This window comes from Nyctibius grandis, chromosome 4 (assembly GCF_013368605.1).
Source record: "Nyctibius grandis isolate bNycGra1 chromosome 4, bNycGra1.pri, whole genome shotgun sequence".
NCBI lineage: Eukaryota > Metazoa > Chordata > Aves > Nyctibiiformes > Nyctibiidae > Nyctibius > Nyctibius grandis.
The window spans coordinates 86,947,197-86,967,355 of record NC_090661.1 but is presented as its reverse complement, the minus strand read 5'-3'; the positions used below and the strand labels follow the sequence as shown (position 1 = coordinate 86,967,355).

Below are 20,159 nucleotides of genomic sequence, written 5' to 3'. Positions count from 1 at the left end.
ATGCCCAGGGCTGTTCCAAGTCTGCTCTGAAGCCTTTGATTCCCTGGATAACATCAGACACTAAAAATACCATTATGTTTAATATTAAGCTTGCATTTGGAGTAAAGAACATATTTAACACAGGTAACCAGGAAGGTTGATGCATATTAATTGTCCTGAAACTTTCAATGGTAGTCTTTCAATAAGCCAACATTTTAATTTTTAAACAGATTTTCAAGTTTGCTAATTCCCACAGAGGCTGAAGAGAAACAGCAATCTGTATCTCTCTTGTGGCTTTTAGAACCTTGCTCCAGCTCCTGGCAATGGTGATGCCAGTTGTATGTGCATTTTTACAAAACTTCTACAAAATACTCATTGCTCCTAATATATTAATTCATCATACAAGATCAAATCAACTTGGATTTTCTTAATGTTCAGTGTCTCACGTGACTAATAGTAAGAAGAGGGATTATAGCTTAATTTATAACCTTTAAATCTATTATTTTATTTAATACCAAAGAAAACAATTATTTCTTTATTCTCTGCCAATTTGTGAAATATTATTATTTCTCCTAAGTTTGTCCTCTTCAAAAATCTGTATACTGCTTTATATTCCCAGAGAGGTTATTTCAGGAACAAACCTATTCCTATAAAATTTTGTCAATAACATATTTATGCATGAAAATTCCATGGCAGATGTTTTCAAAGGAGTCTACAGTCATTCATCCAAATGAATCAAAACCCGATGAGATTTGACCACCTCTGAAAACGTAGGTCAGTAGTCCCGTTATACTTACTGCGTGTTGTCCTCAGCAGTTTTACGGACAGGAGACCAATCCAGGTTTCACTAAATCAAAAATTTACTTCTGTTAATAATTTTTAATAAGACCAGTTCTAAATATGTGCAGGAGCCATTACAGTCTCTTAAATTAATCTGAGGTCATCAACAAAAATAAATCAGAAACATGTAATTTTGTATTAGCCATGTCACAGCATTTCTTTAATTGTGTGCCTCCACTGATCTCTGCAATGTTTGGCAACTCGTATCTGGTGGAGGTGCCTGGCAGAGACTTAGTAATTATGACTTTTAATTCATTCAGCTCCTCAAGTCTGAGATCTCTACAAAATCTAGGCAATGCCCGAGAAAACTTTTCTTTTGAACTGTTATCGTTGTGGATTTGTGGGAGTGCAACTACAGTGAAGTCACACCAGTATTTCCCAGTCAGATTTCAACAACTGCAGAAGAGGACGTGGGCAAGTCAGTACAATTTGAAAGTTACGTAGTAAAAGTTTGGCTCTATGCCGCTTCTAATTTAGTTGTACTTCCAACTCTGCCTACCTGAGACAGAGTTTACATTAATGAAGTCCTTTCATGGATGCGGCTAAAACACTTCTTTGGTTCAATGATACAAGATTTTTGGGCAAAAAAGCTCCTCTGTTAAGTCAGTTACATCTAGATCGGGAGTGTATTGGAGGAGGGATAGAAGGTTGCTGGCAGCCTAGCATCGTTATGGCAATTCAAGTGTGAATTTCTTCTCAATCCTAACAGATGTAGCTATGCCAGCACAACCATGTAAACTCATAAACAGTGTAAACTTTGCCTCAGTTAATCATCATTTGGATTGACCTGGGCTATGGATTTGGTTGAGAAACGATGCCAGTGTGTGATCCTCATCCAGATCTTTGGAACCTGGATACACTCGTTGCAGATTTGTACTTCTCATGCAAACAGAAAGGAACAGAATTTGGGCTAGGATTTCAATTGATTCTGAGAGCGATGTGATGCCATTGATCAAGTCAATTTTGCCACGATCAAGCCAATCCCATTGATCAAGTCAATGGCAACAAATGATTGTCAGGTTCTGGGAAAGCTCAAACAATTAAATTTAAAAGAATTATTAAAATATTGATAATAATTAAAATATTATCAATTAATTATCAATAATAATTAAAATGTTGGTAACACATACACATGCAAATAACCTCTAATGTAAAGCATACATTTACAAAACTTGTGCTAAGTTCAACACCAAGCTTGATAAATTTCATATATGACTTCCCATTCAGATGCTTGAAGCTGGCAGCATATTTTGAATATTATAGAAAGTTTTTTAAAGTCAGCATGTATTTCTTGGAACTGTATTTAATTGAAGGGGGAAAAAAGTCTTCTACCTTTGAATTTTGCCAAGAGGCCAAAAAAGGGGCTAACATATGGCAGTGGTTCTGTAAGTGAAATATTTTTTACATTAACAGCCTATAAAATTCTGCAATATTTTCCATTAGGAATAACAACAGAAAATACACAGAAAAGGTCAGATTTTCAAAGGAAATGGCAGAAAAAACTTTCATTGTAGGAGTTATTTTAGTTTCATTTATTACTTTATAATAAAAAGGAAGACAAGAGTCAAATTAATATTTAAAATATTTTTAACACTGTAGCATTGAAGCTTTAAGTATTAAAAGAACTAGAATTTTATTTGTGGTCACAAGAGTAAGTCTAGCTCTTAGGAGAAAGCTGGCTCAAAGAACTGGAATGGAGCATCCGTTTCCAGCCAGAATGCATGAACATTGAAAGACTTTTTGCTGTCTTCTTACAGTTATTTCTTTATAGAGTGCCATATACAAAGATGGGTATCCATTAAACTCTTAGAGGCAGATTTTGCAGGGGAATGAATGACTGCTGTGTGCACAGAGCAGTGCATCCAAGTGCAGCCACTGTCCTGTGGAACCAGACTCATATTAACAAGCAAAAACAAATGGCATGAGCTGAGCCAAGGAGCTCTGTGTACTTTGTAAGGGCCATCTACGTACACTGTCACCATCACAACTGTTCCCCTTGGTGGCACTCTGAGTACAGAGGTCAAGGACAGAATGCAATTGAAAAGATTGGCCTTTGCACCATGCCAGCCTGTGTGCTACCTGTTTTTGCAATTTAATGACATTCTGCTTCAGAACTAAATTTACATTGAACTCTTTATAAACAGTATTCAAAAAAAACTAGTTTAAAATGGTACCTTCATTCCCTTTAGAAACCTTTGTGAGGATTGTGATTCTGAACTGAAATGTTTTTCTAGATGTATCACTAAAATGGAAACAACTTGAAACAAAGATGTAAAGTTTGCCAACAGGCTGGCCAGCCTGGTGAGGAGAGCTTTGAAGCATGAATGATGAAAGACACAGACATACTGGAGCTAGTCCAGCAAAAAGCCATGAAGATCACTGAGCAATAAGAGAATCTGACAAAAGGAGAGGCTGAGAGAGCTGGGACTGTTCAGCCTGAAAAGGGCTCAGGGGGATCTTACCAAGGGTATGAAGAAGAGAGAGTCAGACCGTTCTCGGTGTTGCTCAGTAATATTCTCAGTAATAAAAAATGGTCAGGTAACCTAAGATCACCAGGGAGTAAATGTGAGAGATGAGAGTAAAAGGCTGCGGTCCTTTGCTCAGTCCGTATACCAAAATTAATGCCAAGCTACTAAGAAATCCATGCTCGTGGTCAAAGCTACAGTGCATCTGGCAACCCAGGTTAACCCCTTCATGCTAGACTGGCCATTTACTTCAGGAACTCTCCCCTAGAAGCTAAAATCTCTGTTGACTACTTATTTCATGAACCCCCAGAGCTAATCATTGCTAGTTTTAAGGGACCATGAAAATTTGCAGCCATATGGAAAAAGCAGCTAACTTACTATCCTCAGTGTTTGCACTTTTAAGACTACTTTTGTAAGAAAAGGGACAAAAAATTAGTTTAAAAGAAACATAAAAGTAGAGGTTGTTTATAAAGGTCCCCAAAACATACCAAAAATTTCAGTGCCAAAAACTGGCTGTGTTAGGGGCACACAACACCTGTTGTAAATACCTACAGAATCCATTCTCACAACCTAATAATTTAGAAAAAATATTTCTGAATATTAATTTCTTGGATTATACATACAAATCTCCAATGTCCAGACAGTGGCCACAAAACTATCCACATCAAAAGCCATGCAATTGAAATAAACACATTTGACCTGTGTTTCTTCATAAAATCTTAACTGAATGAACCACATTAACTGCTATCAAGATGGAGAGAGATGCTCAGACACAAACACTGAGCTGAACGGGGAAACCTTATAAATACCTTTGACATTTACATGCTGCTTGAATCTATTTAAATAACCACATCTGTCAGTTATCCTTCTTAGGAGTTTCCATGTATCACAAGGGCTCAGGAATGGTCTACTACTAAGAACTACTCCATAAATAGTTTGATTTCTGTAGTAACTATGAATGTCAAAGGCAAATGACAACATATGTATTAAAATCACAACGCACACATATTTCTGATATTCTCTGAAATTAAAACAACTTGAAAAATATAGCACCCTGCTCATCATGTTTTTAAATCAAACCACCTCAGCGTGGAAAAGAATCAAAGCCAAATGCATATTATTTTTGCCATTAAAAGTGCAGTGAAAATGACTGTGCGATGTTAGTTTCCAATGTTAAACCTCCATGCAGATCCTACATTAAAACGTATTTTCTTAATAGGTGATCTTATTAAAAAATTGCTAGGAAAGATGATAGCAAAATCATGTTTGAAAGTGCCAGAAATGTGAAATAAATTTTGGTTATAGTTTCTTATAATAAACCTAGATACAAATGGGTATTACACTGCTAGTGCTCCGAAATGTTTAAGTCGTTTAATTTACAAAATTCATTAAAATACTAATATGAGAAAAACATAAAAGCATCAATACAAATACATTGTATTTTCCTAACTCTAAAATGAGGACTTCCATAAATGCACCAAAGTACATTTTAATTTCTATCAAATCACTTAAACTTCTTGTTTGCCTTAATTATTCATGGTTAATCAATATGTACATAGAGTTCACGATGAAACATGACACGACAAATATAGCAATTATTGAAAAAAGCCAACTTAACTGTCTTCCAAACATAAACTTCATCAAGAACTTCTGTTGGTTTCTGATACTTCTTTCCATGTCATTTCACAAACAGTTTACAGAGCAAGAGTGCAATTGAAAGAGTGAATCTAAATTAAGAAAAAAAAGAGAATTGTTTGATGATTTAAGAATTATTGTAGCTACATCTGAAAAATTTTGTTACAAAGAAAGATTTATCACCTTACAGTAATGCCTAATTAAAATATGATCTTTATTTGTTATGTCAAAGTACAAATAGTGTAATTTATCACTTGTAAAAACAGCTGGGCATTAAGGGAGATTTGGTGGAACCATGATAAGCATTTTAGATGGTCTTGCATACTGAAAAAAATGGGCACATGTGATAATAAAATTGTTAGCTTACAAAAACATTAACCCACCAACCCCCCCACCCCCAAAGAAAACTGTGTAACTCCATCACGTTGCCTCTCTGCACTTACTCTCCCTCCAGAGAATGACAGGCTGCTCTATTTAATGGAATTAATTTAATCACAATATAAAGAACAACTAAAGTTTGTAAAGCTTTTTTCTCACATGTGATAAAGATGAATATGTAAATGTTATACAGAAGATAATTTTCTAGAATGTTTTAGCTGGGCATGAGACAGATCCTGTATAGACCCTTTCTACTTCAAAGAGACTACTATGTAGAATGTTCCAAAGTCAGTAAGAAAAAATGACGGAACAAGTAATGCAAAAAATGTTACTATTCCTTCACACAATTTCATTGAATCTCTTCAACATCCTCTTTTTTAAAGAGCAGCATGAAGAGTATTGAGATACAAATTTGGAAGATGACAGAAGAAGAGAAATAATTTAACTCTATGTGTAAATACATATAAAATTATTTTCAAGTCTCTATTGTTTTGATCAAATTATGAAAAAAATATTCAAAGACTAAGATATACATGCATTTCTTCTGCTGTTTTCTTGTGACCTGTATATGCATACAGTGGTGAGAACATCTTGCTGTGCTGCAGTTGCGCAGTCCTGCCACAAAGTTAGTACCACCAGTTTACACCTGTAAAGAAGACGCTGCAACTTCATACACCCACCAGTGAGGGTCCTGTGCTGCCCCCCAGGCTGCTAGGGGTAACCAACCCAGCCAGAGAAAAGGGGCCAGACCAGAACGTGTCCATATTGTGCTGATTTTCATATGTGTTTTTAAATCTTTATGGCAACTGCAGTCTGGCAAAAATTGGTGTCTTACACAGCATTTCATATCACAGTCAGAGGGAAAACAAATGTACTGAGCTACATGCCATTACAGACCAATCACTGACCTGTTCTTTGTGCATGAGAGGATCAGTGTCAGTTGCCCATGTTGATTCTTTTAGATCTGTTGATAAAAATCGATGTTGACACACTGTGGCCTCTGGCAGACAGAGTTGTACTTTGACAATTACTCTTTTCAAATTAAGAATTGCCAAAGGGTATATGGTCTATTTTCCTTATACCAAGAATCTCTTTCTGCTCTCTGATCAATGTGGATGCCAAAAATAAAAATAAGATCAATTGTATTGCAGCCCTTCTACGGTGCCGAAATTCGGATCTGTTTCAATGAACACAGATAATTTGCTGTCATAGTTGGCACTCAACTTAAACTCAGCCTTTTCACTCACGTAGCCCTGGGGTGTTTGCTCCTAAAATTCAACACAGTTTTCATCATTCCTTTTCCATTTGTGTGAGTAATGCTGAACTTCTGATGGTAGGAAACTTCAACCATGTTATAAAGCTACAACCAGACTCAAGATTTCCTCTTTGCCCACTATCTGGCAGTTATTACAATTTTTCTGCTATTTAAGAGAGCAGAGATCTCCCACTTTTTCTGAAGAAGGCATAGAAGAAACTACATTACTTGCAGGACCCTGTCCAGTTATTTATGCTTATGGAGTAAAAATTTTACTGTCTCCTGAACTCAATTTGAATTCAAGCCATTTTCTGATTTTAGTCTTTCCTTTAGACTATTTTTGAAAAAAGTTATATATAAGTCATATCTGGCTGTGCTGAGTCAAATTCTAATTATTTTACTCCATCTTCACCTGAGTAAATCACTCGAGCGAGCAAGCTCAGACTTTTGTAAAGTCTTTAGGACTTCACCCATTTTATGCATGTAAAACTTCATAATTATTTACTTTTAGTAATCCAATTTTGATCATCTCCTATTTTGAGGAAAACTAAATTTTGCAATTTTAAAATTTTCTCTGTGACATTCTGTCTTCCTCCCGGTAAGTACCTCTCACAAATACAGGTGTGTACGTCTGTGCACATGTATAATGTGGGCTAAGTATGCAAGTGGAATTCCTCATATTAAGTTTCAATAGAAACTTTTGTGTGTATAGTACAATATATATACTGTGAACGAAGGAGATAACATACAGGTATACATACCTACACATCAGACAATTTTATAAGGTCTAAGAATTAATTGGTTAGTTTAAAATGCTAAAATGATTCCCTTAGGATTTATGAGCCAAGAGTGCTCAGGGGTTTAGTATCCTGACATCTCTTTAATTAGCGGTCTCCAAGATCTCACACTAAGAAGATGCTAAGCCAGTGCCTTCTGTCATATCTCAAGAGTTTCAGAAGGCTTGGAAGCCACAGAGGAAGGTGAATGTACTATGCCTGTGAGCTACACAATATGTACAAAGTACCGTTTTCTTACTAGTATCAAGTTAGGACTTCTTGCTACCACTCGTGCTTTGATGGTGATGCAGTTCTAAAAGAAATCCTAAGAACAATCCAGCAAAAATGGGTGAAGTAAATAAAGATGCCGTTGAAAAATACTTGGAGAACAACCCCCAGTTTGCCAAGGAGTATTTCGACCGAAAAATGAGGGCAGAAGTTCTGGGAAGTATCTTTAAAGTGAGCCCTGGAGATATGAAGGAAGGAGTCAGCTTCAAAGACATGTCCTGTCTGGAGGAGTGTAACATACTTTTTGAGCTGCTAACAGAAATCCAGGATGAAGGAGGCACTATGGAAAAGATAGTGCACAAGGCCCTGCAGAGGCTGGCACAGCTGCTGGCAGCTGATCGGTGTAGTATGTTTGTTTGTCGTTCCCGAAATGGTATTCCGGAGGTAGCCACCAGGCTTCTCAACGTCACTCCAACTTCCAGCTTTGAGGAGAATTTGGTGAATCCAGACAATGAGACTGTTTTTCCTCTGGACATCGGGATAGCGGGATGGGTTGCTCATACCAAGAAGTTTTTTAATGTACCTGATGTGAAAAAGGTAAGTGACTTATCTTGGGGAATGGGCTTCTGTGCATTTGCTTACTCAGCTTCCTGCACAGGGCTTGTGGTACAGAGTCATGCTTCAAAAACATCCCAGAGACAGAAATCCAGACCAAAAGCATGAGAAAAGCAACAGCAGAGTTTGCTTAAAATCCAGTAGAACTACATCACGTAGCGTAGTGAGGTATTTCCAGTATCCTTGCACAATAGTTGTAACATAATTTACTATAATAAGGGAGGAGAATATTAGATTAATAGAGATCAATCAATACTTGTGTTTCTGTTGAACAAGGCAGGCTCCTATTCTGTTTTCCAGTATGGGCTTGCAAGTGTTCTCCCTTATCATTTTGTACTGCCATACATGCACCCCTGAATATAATTAATTTGCAGCTTTTGTAATGAGGATGCTTCCTTATAAGTAGGTGAATGAAGCCAGATGAAGATGATGTCAACATATATATTCAGCTTCAAGTCTGTCTTTAAATTTAAAATGGCTCCCAGTTTTGAGTGTGTCCAGACCCAGGGCTTTTGCTCAGAACCATCTATAGAAGAAGATTAATGAGTCAGAGGTGCTCTGACATTTTTAAAGTTCTTGTTGAATTTGCACAAAATCACCTTCTTCAGTTATGGTGCTGATAAGGGTTATTACAAATGTTAATTAAAATGATGAGTGACCTAACAGGAATTAAACATGCATGAATAAGAACTGCTTTAGAAACTGCTCTGAAATACATGGGGAAACATAAATGTGCTTTGATTGTTGTAAATTTCCTTACAAATAGTTAACCTTATATTATCAAATGGTGACATCTTCATCTCTTTTTAGTCTTACATGAAAAAGCTCAGCATAATCAAATGGTGCTAAGATAATTATACAATATGACAGTCTGGCTTCTCAGTATTTCCTATAAAGTCAATTTAAAATTTTGGGCCATTTTAGAAATGGAAACCACCTCAGTGTCCTAAGCTCAATGTAAATAATAAAAATCTTTGTACGCTGCAATTATCGATGTTTTCCAAGAGGTAAACAAAAGGTAATATATTTTATCATGTTAAAAGTTAGCAGGCATAAAGAAATGAAGGACTACTTTTAAAGCTCAGAAGCAAATGAAAATGTATATATATGTGAAAAGAACGTTCCAATGTATAATAAACCACCTCAGATGTAAGTAGGAATCATGGGAGCAAACAGAATGACTGATTTGAGAAAACAAATCAGTTGATTTTTAACTGACCCCTAAGATGCTTTCTTCAATGGCTGCTGTTCTGACAAGAAGCATCTGACTTACTGCCTCTTACCACCTCATGGGGAGACCGGAGGATAATCCTGCTAAATTCATAAGGCTGATTACATGAGAAAAGATCAGGAGGATCAAGAAAGATGTGCCTTCTATCAGACACTGCACTGCTCCTTAATATCATTATGTGAGAGGTGGCCACAGCAGGGCTGCTCAAATATTTCTGTGTTTGCAATAGGATTTGTTAAAAATTTTGTGACAAATGTAATTTGAATATGCTTAAATAAGAGAACCTTTCTGTCCACCTAATCCTGCTAGGTATACATTTTGCACTCATAAATTAATTCATGTCGGCTGAATATCTATCCAGCTATTATTGAATCATTCTAAGGTAATCTTTACTTAGGCATCCATTTACTCTCTTAGGATTACTGAGGTCTAGGCCATTAGGCCCACACTTCAAAATGCAAGTGCCATGGTGCCATTGTGCCATTGATTGACATTTGGTAACTAAATGTCATCAAAACATTGTCATTTTATAAGCTGATTGCAAAACTCCCAGTGACTTCTCTGGGACCAACATTTGTTATTTAAAAACAACGCTGAGGGTCTCAAAGTTGTCACCATTTCCATTCTGTTTGTAAAATGTGTCCAAATCCACACTCCTCACACAGGCAAAGATCCCACTAATGTCATCAGAATCTTTATCTCCGTAAAGAACCCAGAACTGCAGCTTTAGTCGGTAACATTTAAGGAATATAATTAGTCCATGGCAGCAGAAATAGGCAGCCACTGAAGCCTTTATCATGTTTTTGAAAGGATAATTATTTTTCAGATCACTTTGTATGCACTTCAGTCAAACTAGATTGTCTGCTACCCAAATCCTGAGCAAAAAATGACAAGCAGATATAAGCCAGAGAGGAATTTTGCCCCTACTGTCTTGTTAGAATACAAAATGCACAATGAATAATTCTAGATGGCTATAGTACTTCAAAGATGTCACATCTACCCACTTTCTATTGACACAATCCATGTCCAAATAGCATAATGGGTTTTAAGTCTTAAGTACATGACATTGACAAATCCACAGTGAGACATTTTTATGCTTCAATCACCACGCCTTTATAACAAGAGTGAATGTACTGAAAGATCACAACAGCAATAAATCATTGAAAAAACATAAGACTCCACTTTTAGTGCCTGGTAGCCAGTTCTTTAGGGATTCTCTCCTTCTTCAACCTGGTAAGGTACCAAGAAATGCAAGGAACCTCCTCATCCTGACTAATGCTTCAGAAAAGAATAGCAGAGGAAAAGATACAGACCTTCTATAACAAAGAACTAAGAAACAGTTAAACAAGGAGCATGTCTTCTGGGGAATCAAAATCTGACATTCTCAGCCTGTGAGAAACAATAATAAAGACTATATATATTTGCTTTAAACCATCACGTATTTAAATTATTGCATTATTCCTTTTAATTCAGAGATATTTGAAGACAAAGAATTAACTGAGGATTGTAAACTCAAGAAATAATATTCCTGGTTATAGTAGAGTATAAAATTATATAAATAGTGAAAAAATGCTTCAAAAGAAGTGAAGGCTTTTGCATTAGATCCATAAAGGGACTCAAATATTCTGATGCTGAAATAACAAGCCCTTTTTTTTAGAGATCCTGCACTGGAATCCACAACCCCCAGGAAAGTGAAGAAACAACAGAGTGTGGAGAAATTCTGGTGCTTCCAACTCAGATTAAGCAGCCAGAGCAGTGATCATTGTGGCACCTGATTTAACCACTGGAATCCTATGATACAAAACAACTTAGATATATCTTCAAGTTGCAAGCACTTGTATCAGCCCTTTGTAAACTGATCCGCCTCCAGTTTGCATGAGTCTTTTTTTCGGGGAGTTCTACTTCTCTTTAATGCAAGGGTGGGAGAGGTTTTAATTCCATGCCTATCTGAAGTGGCAGGAGTATCAGATTCATGGGAATGTGCCAGTCCCCAGACTCCAGGTTGTCTGAGCCTGGAACGAGGAAGAAGAGACACTCCATCCTTTTTCTTGAACCTACACCAAATTGTAAAATAAATTAAAGATTATTTGAAGAGGGGAGAGAAAAGTGTGAGGGGAAGTGTGGTTTTGCAGCTCAGTGGTTCAAACTCCCATGTGGCAGTGAGGAGACCTGGACACTGAACTTTTGTTCAGCTGCCGTGTGTAAACAGTTGCTCCGGTAGCACACAGCACTGGTCCTGGGACCAGGCGTTAGCCTTAGACTCCCTTCTAGGGCAAGAAGATATTGCCGGAATCAGATGCATCCATGTCTAAACTACGAAGCAGTGGGAAAGCACAGAAGAGAGCAAGATGGTCAATGACACAACTTGTTGCCCTGAAAATGGAAAGAGTGGAGTCACTTTGTGGTGGAGCTGGTAGCAGGGCAGTCACTTGCTAATAAGATGTCTCAGTTCTAAATTCACGTTCTGCTAGTCCCCTCACAATGGGATCTTGGAGAAGAAACCCGAATATCCAACATATTGATAAAGCAGAGTACGTTAAAAAAAGCTTCAAAGGCCAGAGGAAGATTGTTAAACTAATTTTAGAGGGAAGTTCTTGAGAAACAAACTCAGAGTTGTTAAGACGAGAAGAAATGAGAGAAAAGATACACAATACTACAGAAGTACTGACTTCCTGAATGTCTGAAAAATAATGAAAATTGAAAGAAACAATCCCAAGATAAACTAAAAATGGGGAAAAAATGGAGAGATAGCTTTTTACCTGGGAAGAACTTGCATTGTAAATGTTAATGTCTGCTCACCATTTTCTCTTATCATCTTGATAATAAAAAACAGATTGTCATAAACTCACACTCAATATAGTAAATATTAACTGGAAAAATGGAAACATGTTCCAATCTGTTATAAAGACAAAGATTCAGTCAACTTACAAGAAAATATTTTAACACAGGAACAAATTTCTATTAATTGTACCTTCCAGAAGAAAAATCCAAACCCTTAATCCTTTCCTTGAATTAACTTACGTTAAAAGAGGAGAGCTCCCAAAACTGAAGAAAAAATGAACATGAAAAATTAAAATGAAAAGTTCCCTTTTAGTCTAATTTTCTTGTTTTATGTGAAAAAAATACTTAAAGGATATAATACAGATCAGATTTCAAAAAGTTGCAAAATAGCTGCTATACATGGCAAATAACAAGCAGACATTTCAGTGACATTAAATGCTGTTAAATATATATTAATTTCTACTTGATTCAGTTTCAAAACTCTAGTGGTCTTGAAGATACCAAAGTCAATTTGTTCTGTAATGCTAGTAAGTTACATGTCAAAAGGGAGTTGTTTTATACCCCTGACAATACATGTTTTTTTGAGTGTGGCCTAATGAATTGCCAACTCATTTATCTAATCAGTTTGGGTTTTGAATCAGACTGATGACAATTTTGTAGCTGATGGCAGGTACTTTTTATTTTCCATTCATACTCAATTATATTATTATGAAACAGAAACATTTGTGAGTTGAAATTAGGATAAGCAGAAATAAGTGATGAAACAATATAGCACACCAATACCACCTACTCAGTGGGAAAAATTTTGTTTGAGAAATCTGAGCCAATGCAAGACAGTCAGTGGGAGAACAAAATATCAGGAAGAGGATAAAATACTGCAGGGCTACCAGAAACAAAAACAGAAACATGTAAAGATGGTGGAAATAAATGTGTGATAATGATGAGAGTGTGACACCACCTTCTAATGTCAGAGGTTCCTGTGGTTCCTGTTCCAGTAGTGCTCCAGACCCACTCCTGGTCATCACACATCCAAAGGATCATGTATTTTAACCAGTTTGAGCTCATCTACCCAACCCAGAATCTCCAGCCCAACATGAGAAAAGTAGTCATAACTGCAAGGGGTCCAGAAAGCCATTCTTCCTCTGTGCTTTATAAGCGGGAAGATGTGGAGGAAAACAGGCATCTGCTCTCTCAGCACTACCACCTCAGCTGCAGGATTAAGTGTTATTATTTCTCCTCACTATGACATTCTATGCACTTTGCCAAACTCAAAATGGAGAGGTAGGCTACATAGCAGATACTGACACGTCACTCGGAGTTGACACAAGAAGGAAGGAACAGTAAGAGGTTTTTTGATGGGAGTAATGGTGATGGTGATATGAAGACCAAGGTGTAAATGTCATCTGTGGGACATGAACAAAACGACATCGTGCTGCTTCCTAGCAATACCCCCAGTCAAGGAAGCAAAAGTTTATAGGAAAGTCTCATTTCCCAACATTTCAAACCAGATGTGTACTGAAGATCCTGATGGTGTGCCAAATTAAAAGCAATTGGGAATAAGCAAGCATACTGCAGATGTAAGAAGCCTCGGTACTAACAACTTTGAGCTGCTGTTCCTGTTACCTCAAATCAACCAAAGCAGTGAATCTACACCCTGACTAGTTGAACAGGGAAGAGGGATCCTTGTTCCCTTATACCTTCATTTTGAGTTGCTTTTCACATTGCATTTCTCTGTCTTTCCTGCATTTGTATAAATTACATATTTTTGCATGTGCAATGGAAACCAAATTAACAAGAGTTACACTATCTCATTACTTACAACAGTTTTTGCATTTTCTGATCAAATTTACACTCAACAAATAATTTACACTGCAGACTTTGACCTGGAGTTTCCAATAGTGTCAAACTCACTTGCCTCAGGCTGTATTTTGTCCTTAATCCAATCAGAAATGCTCAAGGCTTAGCTTGGTGTTCTGGAGCACAGTGTAGCAAATCCTAAGATAACATTATGAACTGGGAGATGTACTTCCTTTATTAAATGCTGTAGGATGGTTCAATGAGCATTAGAATGATGGTCTTCATAGTCTTTTAAGCTTCGCATAGAATAAAGCCTGTGAAAGCTTAGAAATATTTGCAGACCTCTTTTTCATAGTTTGCTTAAATAGTTGTGGAATATCTAAAACCAGCCAGTGAAGGAGAATTCATAATGAAAGAAATAAGGTCTTTAAAAACTGATAAAAGGAAACATAGAAGAACATATCACTCCCAAGAAAGGAAATGAGATCTGCAGGGAGAGCCATGAAATAAAAGAGACACAAGATGGTTCCTTCTGGGCAGTCCATCAACAAGAACTTTTAAGAAACAATAAAGTAACACCGATTTTTTTTTTTAAAACAAACTACATAATATGTAAAGTATTATCTGCTCATACAGTCTTTTAAAATTAACTTTCTTCTCAAAATGCCTGTGGTTCCCAGGGGAGTGAGTTTTTCTCATTTATATTTATTTTACCTTATAACAGACATGAACTTACAGTTGTGTAGCTACAATCCAGAATCAGATGTGGTACAGTCTCAGTAAGCAAGTTTATTTGTAACTGCCATATGAGGAAAAGAAAAATCCTTTTTAGAAAGAATGGCCTTACCCTTTCACAGAGGTGTAATCACACTGTTTTCACAACAGTGACTTCTGATTTAGTAAATGCCACTGGTAGCTATGAGATGGAAATTAGGCTTATAAATTTAAAGGAACTGAAAAGTTGAGGCCAAATGATCTAAACATAGAGCATTATATTGTTATTTCATTGGTAAGAGGTTTATAATAATAATGTGTAGTAGTGTTGGAAGTTCCAGTGAAATATAACTGGTGTCATGGTTTAGAGAATCAAGAAACATGAATTAGCTACCAATTTCAAGTGTATAGGCTAGATCCACAGTAGCCTGCCAAACCCCTCTCCAGTTACCTTCTATCACCTATAACAGATAGAGGAACACAAAGAGCCATCCTGATTTTCCACTCCTGTATGCTGGTGCTAGCTTAGTGCAAACCCAGGGTATGTTGCACATCTTAGGATATATCTACAGAACTGATCATTGTACAGCAAATGGCTAGGTATCTTAGCTTTAAATGGAGCTAGTAGAAAATGCTTGCAAATGTGCTACAGTTAGGGAGTTATTAACAGATCGTCTTTCCTTCATTTTTTTTAAAAGCATATGTTATGATTTAGCTGAGAGCAGAAAGTTCACAACATCATTCTAAAAGATGGTTGGATTCATAAAGTCAGGCTCAAATAGACTAAGTGTTCACATTCATATGTTAATGGGAGCACCAAGACAGTCTTCTGGCTCCAGTACTGCAGAGCACATTTCTCGTGTATTTGTCTATGAACATGATTTTCCAGACGGTATGAAAAGTAATTTTCTTTGAAAACAAAAGGAGCTTATGTTCTCAAGAGAAAATATTTTTAAACCTTGATTGGAAATAAAGGCTTCAAAACTCCTAGCAATTATGTGCAAAATACTCAATAATGAAAAGCCTAAATCTAAGCACAAATTTTTGCTTGTATATGCAAATCATGTGTGATAGGAGTCTTTGTATATGCTCTGGTAATGCTGTTAATGTGTTACAAGGTATTTATATCTTTCTGCATTGCACTATCTACGCACAACTCAGGATGGCTTGTGGTTACTGAACTTTTTGTTTACCAACAGAGACTTGCATTCTTTAAAATTTTCCTATCCTCTGCAAAAATTGTATAACCAAAGTGCTTCCTCTGAACATTTCTGAACACCACTGCTTCTACCTTCAGTCTGGAGTTATAGAACAAATTAAGACTCAGCAACTGTGTCCTGCTGATTCAGCTCACTTGATGTGTACAGGTCCCATTTAAGTATTCAGAAATCTAGGAGTGTCTGAAATTTTTATTTATTCCCTCATAGCAGCACACAGTGCTCTAAAACCAGGAACTTGGGCCTCGCCATTATGCTAGATGCTTTTGATGAGGTGGAGGAACTACAAAACAGGGTCAAATTTTCTATCTATCTGATTTACTTTATTTTGAATGGCTAAAACAGTCAGAGATTCAGAAATTGTTACTGAAGCCCAAAACCACACCCAAAACCAGAATGGTTGTATCAGTAGGTAACACATCTCAGAGAAAATCAAATATTTCCTTGTAATAACATACTTGTTTGGTAGATCGCAGGACACTATTTGATTCTTACATAGAAGAGACACGTTGACTGGCATTTTCCCTGGATGTCTGTTAAGTGAGATACCCCTAATACCTTTCTCCGAGAAAAACAGAAAACCACAACTCAGGGAAAGTTTGACAGAAATAGAGAAAACATCCCCTCTTCCCCTGGATGATATATTCAGAACTGGCTACACTTTCCAGGGACCCAAATACAGCCTGATACATTGAACTACAGAGAAAACATATTGGTGACTTTTATTCTTCTCAATGTGATTTACAGGGGTGGCACAGACTGTCCCTAAGAGAATCAATTCTCTGTAAGAGAGTCCAGTCATTAAATATAGAAAAGACATTTCAGAGTTACTTCCACACATTTATTTCCTTTCACAGAAACGCAGTCCTAGAAGGAAATCTAAAATGCAAATGTAAAAGATGAGCTGTCTAAAGACTATGAAGAACTGAAGGAAAAAAAAACCCTAACGTTCTGAACACATAAAATCCAGTCTACCTTCTCAGGGTTGCATATGCTATAAATTCAACATATACCAGAAACAATTGCTAGAGGGAAGAGGGGAAAAAAGAAATTAAGAGGAAAGATCCAAATAGTAGACAAACAATTTCAGTTCAGGCATTTCCTAGCCTTCTCATGCTTGATTTTACAATTTAGAAAATGTTTGTTTGTTGGAGTAGCTTTGTGTATAAATTATGAAAGCAGAAATTCCATTATGCAGCATCCTGCAACATTCTCCAGCCCATCAGCAAGGAAGAGACCTTGAGATCCACCATGCAGATCTTGGCTGCCTAAGCTAATGCAGTAATTACTAACAGTAATATGTATCATCAGCTCTGTGGGTAGACATGCAGTAACAAGTCAGTCACTTTATAAGTGGGTTCACAAATATTTGCTAACAGCAGGGGATTGGTAAGGTTTGTGAGTCTTGGTTCCAGGTGAATGTCCTTAAAACAGGACTCCTTTGGCCTCCTTCTGGCAGGCTGCCATTCCTATCCACGGTGTTACAGTGTAGTCTGACCTTCCCTGGTTACCACGCCGCTTGCCACTCTTTACATTCTCATTTAGTACCAACCACTCATTACCTTGAGAAATCAGAAGCAGACCTGTTAAAGGAAATTCAGGGTGAATCTGCCATTGACTGTAGACCAGGACTTGAGTGCTCATGTCTCTGAAGAAGTTTGAGCACTGACTTGTTAGAAGTGGCAGATGTGAGGGGATGGAAAAGGCTCAGTGAAGACAGAGTCTGGCTATTTTAGCTGCTTAGTAGAACTATGTCAGTTCTCAATATGCACATATTGACAGATTTCAATCCCCCAACTCATAACTCAGTTCATTTAGATGTATTATTGTAAGAACACCACAAAACACAACCACCTTTGACAGACAGATTTCCCTGACAAATTTCAAATCCCTTTTTTTAAATTAAAGAGAACACTAGAGCATTTCAAAGAAAACGCCAAGAATTTCTTTGATAAGAGGAAATGGATCAGTTTTCCGTGAAACATGAACTAGCTTCCCAGTACTTTTTACATAAAAGAATGAAAAGAGTAGCTTTTACTAAACCCTCCTCAGCACTCGGTTTCAAGGATGAAATTGGTGGGGTAGTTAGCTGTGGTTCATTCATTAGTCATGTGATCTCACTCCCACAGGATCACACACCCAACAAAAGCAGCTCTGTGTCCTGATCCCCCTGGTCCTACACCCTCCCATTCACCAGAAGAGCATGTTGGGCTGGGAGCAGCAGGAATGGGAGTCTGTCAGGCAGGAAGGAGTAAGAAATGGCTCAGCCAGATGCATACCTGCTGGGGATGCCCCTCTGCCAGAAACATTTTTAGCCATATACAGTCAGGAGAGATGGTAGTTTTAAACATTGTGTGATTGGACAGCATCATGAATTTCATCTACAGAAATAATTAAATAATAATAAATATTAACATAGCTATGAAGTAATTCTCTTACATGCAAGCCATATGTATTAGACTCTCAGGTAGCCATGAAGTCATACTACTCTCTCCTTTATTTTAGATTTTCCCATATTTTTAATTCCTCAAATTCCTCATCATTCTAATAAAAACCTGCACAGAACTTGGTTTCAGAAGCTATATTTGTAACAAATGCCTAAGTTAAGCTTGTACATCTAACTCTGCAAGATTGGGTTAAATAATGATAATGGGTTTTTGTGAGTATAAATCTACTGCACTGTGAAACTGTGTTCATAGCATCACAAACATAAATTACCAAATGAAATGATCATTTGCTCTTGGCATGGTAACTGATTGTTACGTGTTTCATTTGTGGTTTTGTTTTTTTTTCTTTTATTTTCTTTCAGAACAACCATTTTTCTGATTTTCTGGACAAAAAAACTGGTTATACAACAATCAATATGCTGGCAACCCCAATTATGCAGGGTAAAGAGGTGCTTGCTGTTGTGATGGCACTCAACAAATTAAGTGCCACTGAGTTCTCAAAAGAGGATGAAGAGGTAATAACCTCAAATGTCACACAACAGTACAGTTGTTAGTTAAACAAGTAGTTTGAGTGAATCTACCTCTTGATTTGATACTTTCATCTTATTTTTGCTCTTTGTCATTTTTAGGTCTTTAAAAAATACCTCAATTTTATATCTTTGGTCCTAAGAAATCATCATACAACATACCTCTACAATATTGAATCCCGAAGAAGTCAGGTATAGAATTTGTTAATGACATTAGTTGGGTTTTGTATAAACCATTATAAACCAAATATAAACCATTATTATACCCACTATTTTATATTCTTGCAAGCTTACTGAAGGATAGCATCTATTTAATTTTTTTATCTGATAACAGTAATGCACCTTATTTTATTCTGGAACACCTAGGATTCAAATGTTTATGTATTCTTACTGTTGTGACCATTTACCCGTTCTCTTTTGTTGTAAATAGATGCTTTTGTGGTCTGCCAACAAAGTATTTGAAGAGCTAACAGATATAGAACGGCAGTTTCACAAAGCACTGTATACTATTCGAATGTATTTGAATTGTGAAAGATACTCTGTTGGTCTGCTGGACATGACTAAAGAGAAGGTAAAAATCATTTTGCCTACTTGCTAGAAATGTGCTACTCCTAACTTTAAGTAATAAAATCCATCCTTCTAATTAATTTGTTCTGCATATTTCTAGTGCACGTCTCTCCAAGACACAAAGTTACCACGCTTTCTAACCCTTTGGGATAGTTTATATAAAATCTAAGTGTGTTACAAAAATTACATGCAAAATATAAGCATGGCAAAGGATACAACCACAATAAAAATAAAGGCTAATTCTGAAATAACTTTTCATATTAATAATTCCATGTGAGAAAGGCTAGAAGAGAGAAGTGCAGGTCTGATTATTGCTTTAAAAATAACTGCCTTCTAAAACAATTAAGCTATTTACGAAGCTTATTTGGAGATAAGCTTCAGATTAGCCTGCAATTTACTGGCAAACATTTCTTGCCTGAAATATATTTAACAGTGTTTTCTTAATATTGACTGAAATGTGACCACAGTACATCTATGGAGAAGGAAAAATAAAATTGCTGTCCACGGATGTCATGCTGTCTATGAACACAGAACTGATTTTTTTTTTTCCTTTTGCTAAACACTGTGTATCATTTTCTTAGGAGTTCTATGATGAGTGGCCAATCCGGCTGGGGGAAGCAGAGCCTTACAAAGGCCCCAAGACACCTGATGGACGAGTGAGGATATTAATTTTTCTTTTTATTCATCTTATTTTGACATTGAGGTTG

The 20,159-nt window shown here is 36.7% G+C and overlaps 1 protein-coding gene across 2 annotated transcripts in view; it reads left to right on the top strand.

Annotated features, from left to right (window-relative positions):
• Positions 1 to 7,673: 7,673 nt before the first annotated feature.
• Positions 7,674 to 20,159, top strand: part of PDE6C (phosphodiesterase 6C) — a 29,663-nt gene continuing 17,177 nt past the window's right edge. For both annotated transcript variants that reach the window (XM_068399148.1, XM_068399147.1), the window contains exons 1-5: positions 7,674 to 8,153; positions 18,721 to 18,873; positions 18,988 to 19,077; positions 19,316 to 19,456; positions 20,034 to 20,108. In XM_068399148.1, coding sequence (XP_068255249.1) covers positions 7,674 to 8,153; positions 18,721 to 18,873; positions 18,988 to 19,077; positions 19,316 to 19,456; positions 20,034 to 20,108 — 939 coding nt within the window. The remainder of the gene's footprint in view (positions 8,154 to 18,720; positions 18,874 to 18,987; positions 19,078 to 19,315; positions 19,457 to 20,033; positions 20,109 to 20,159) is intronic.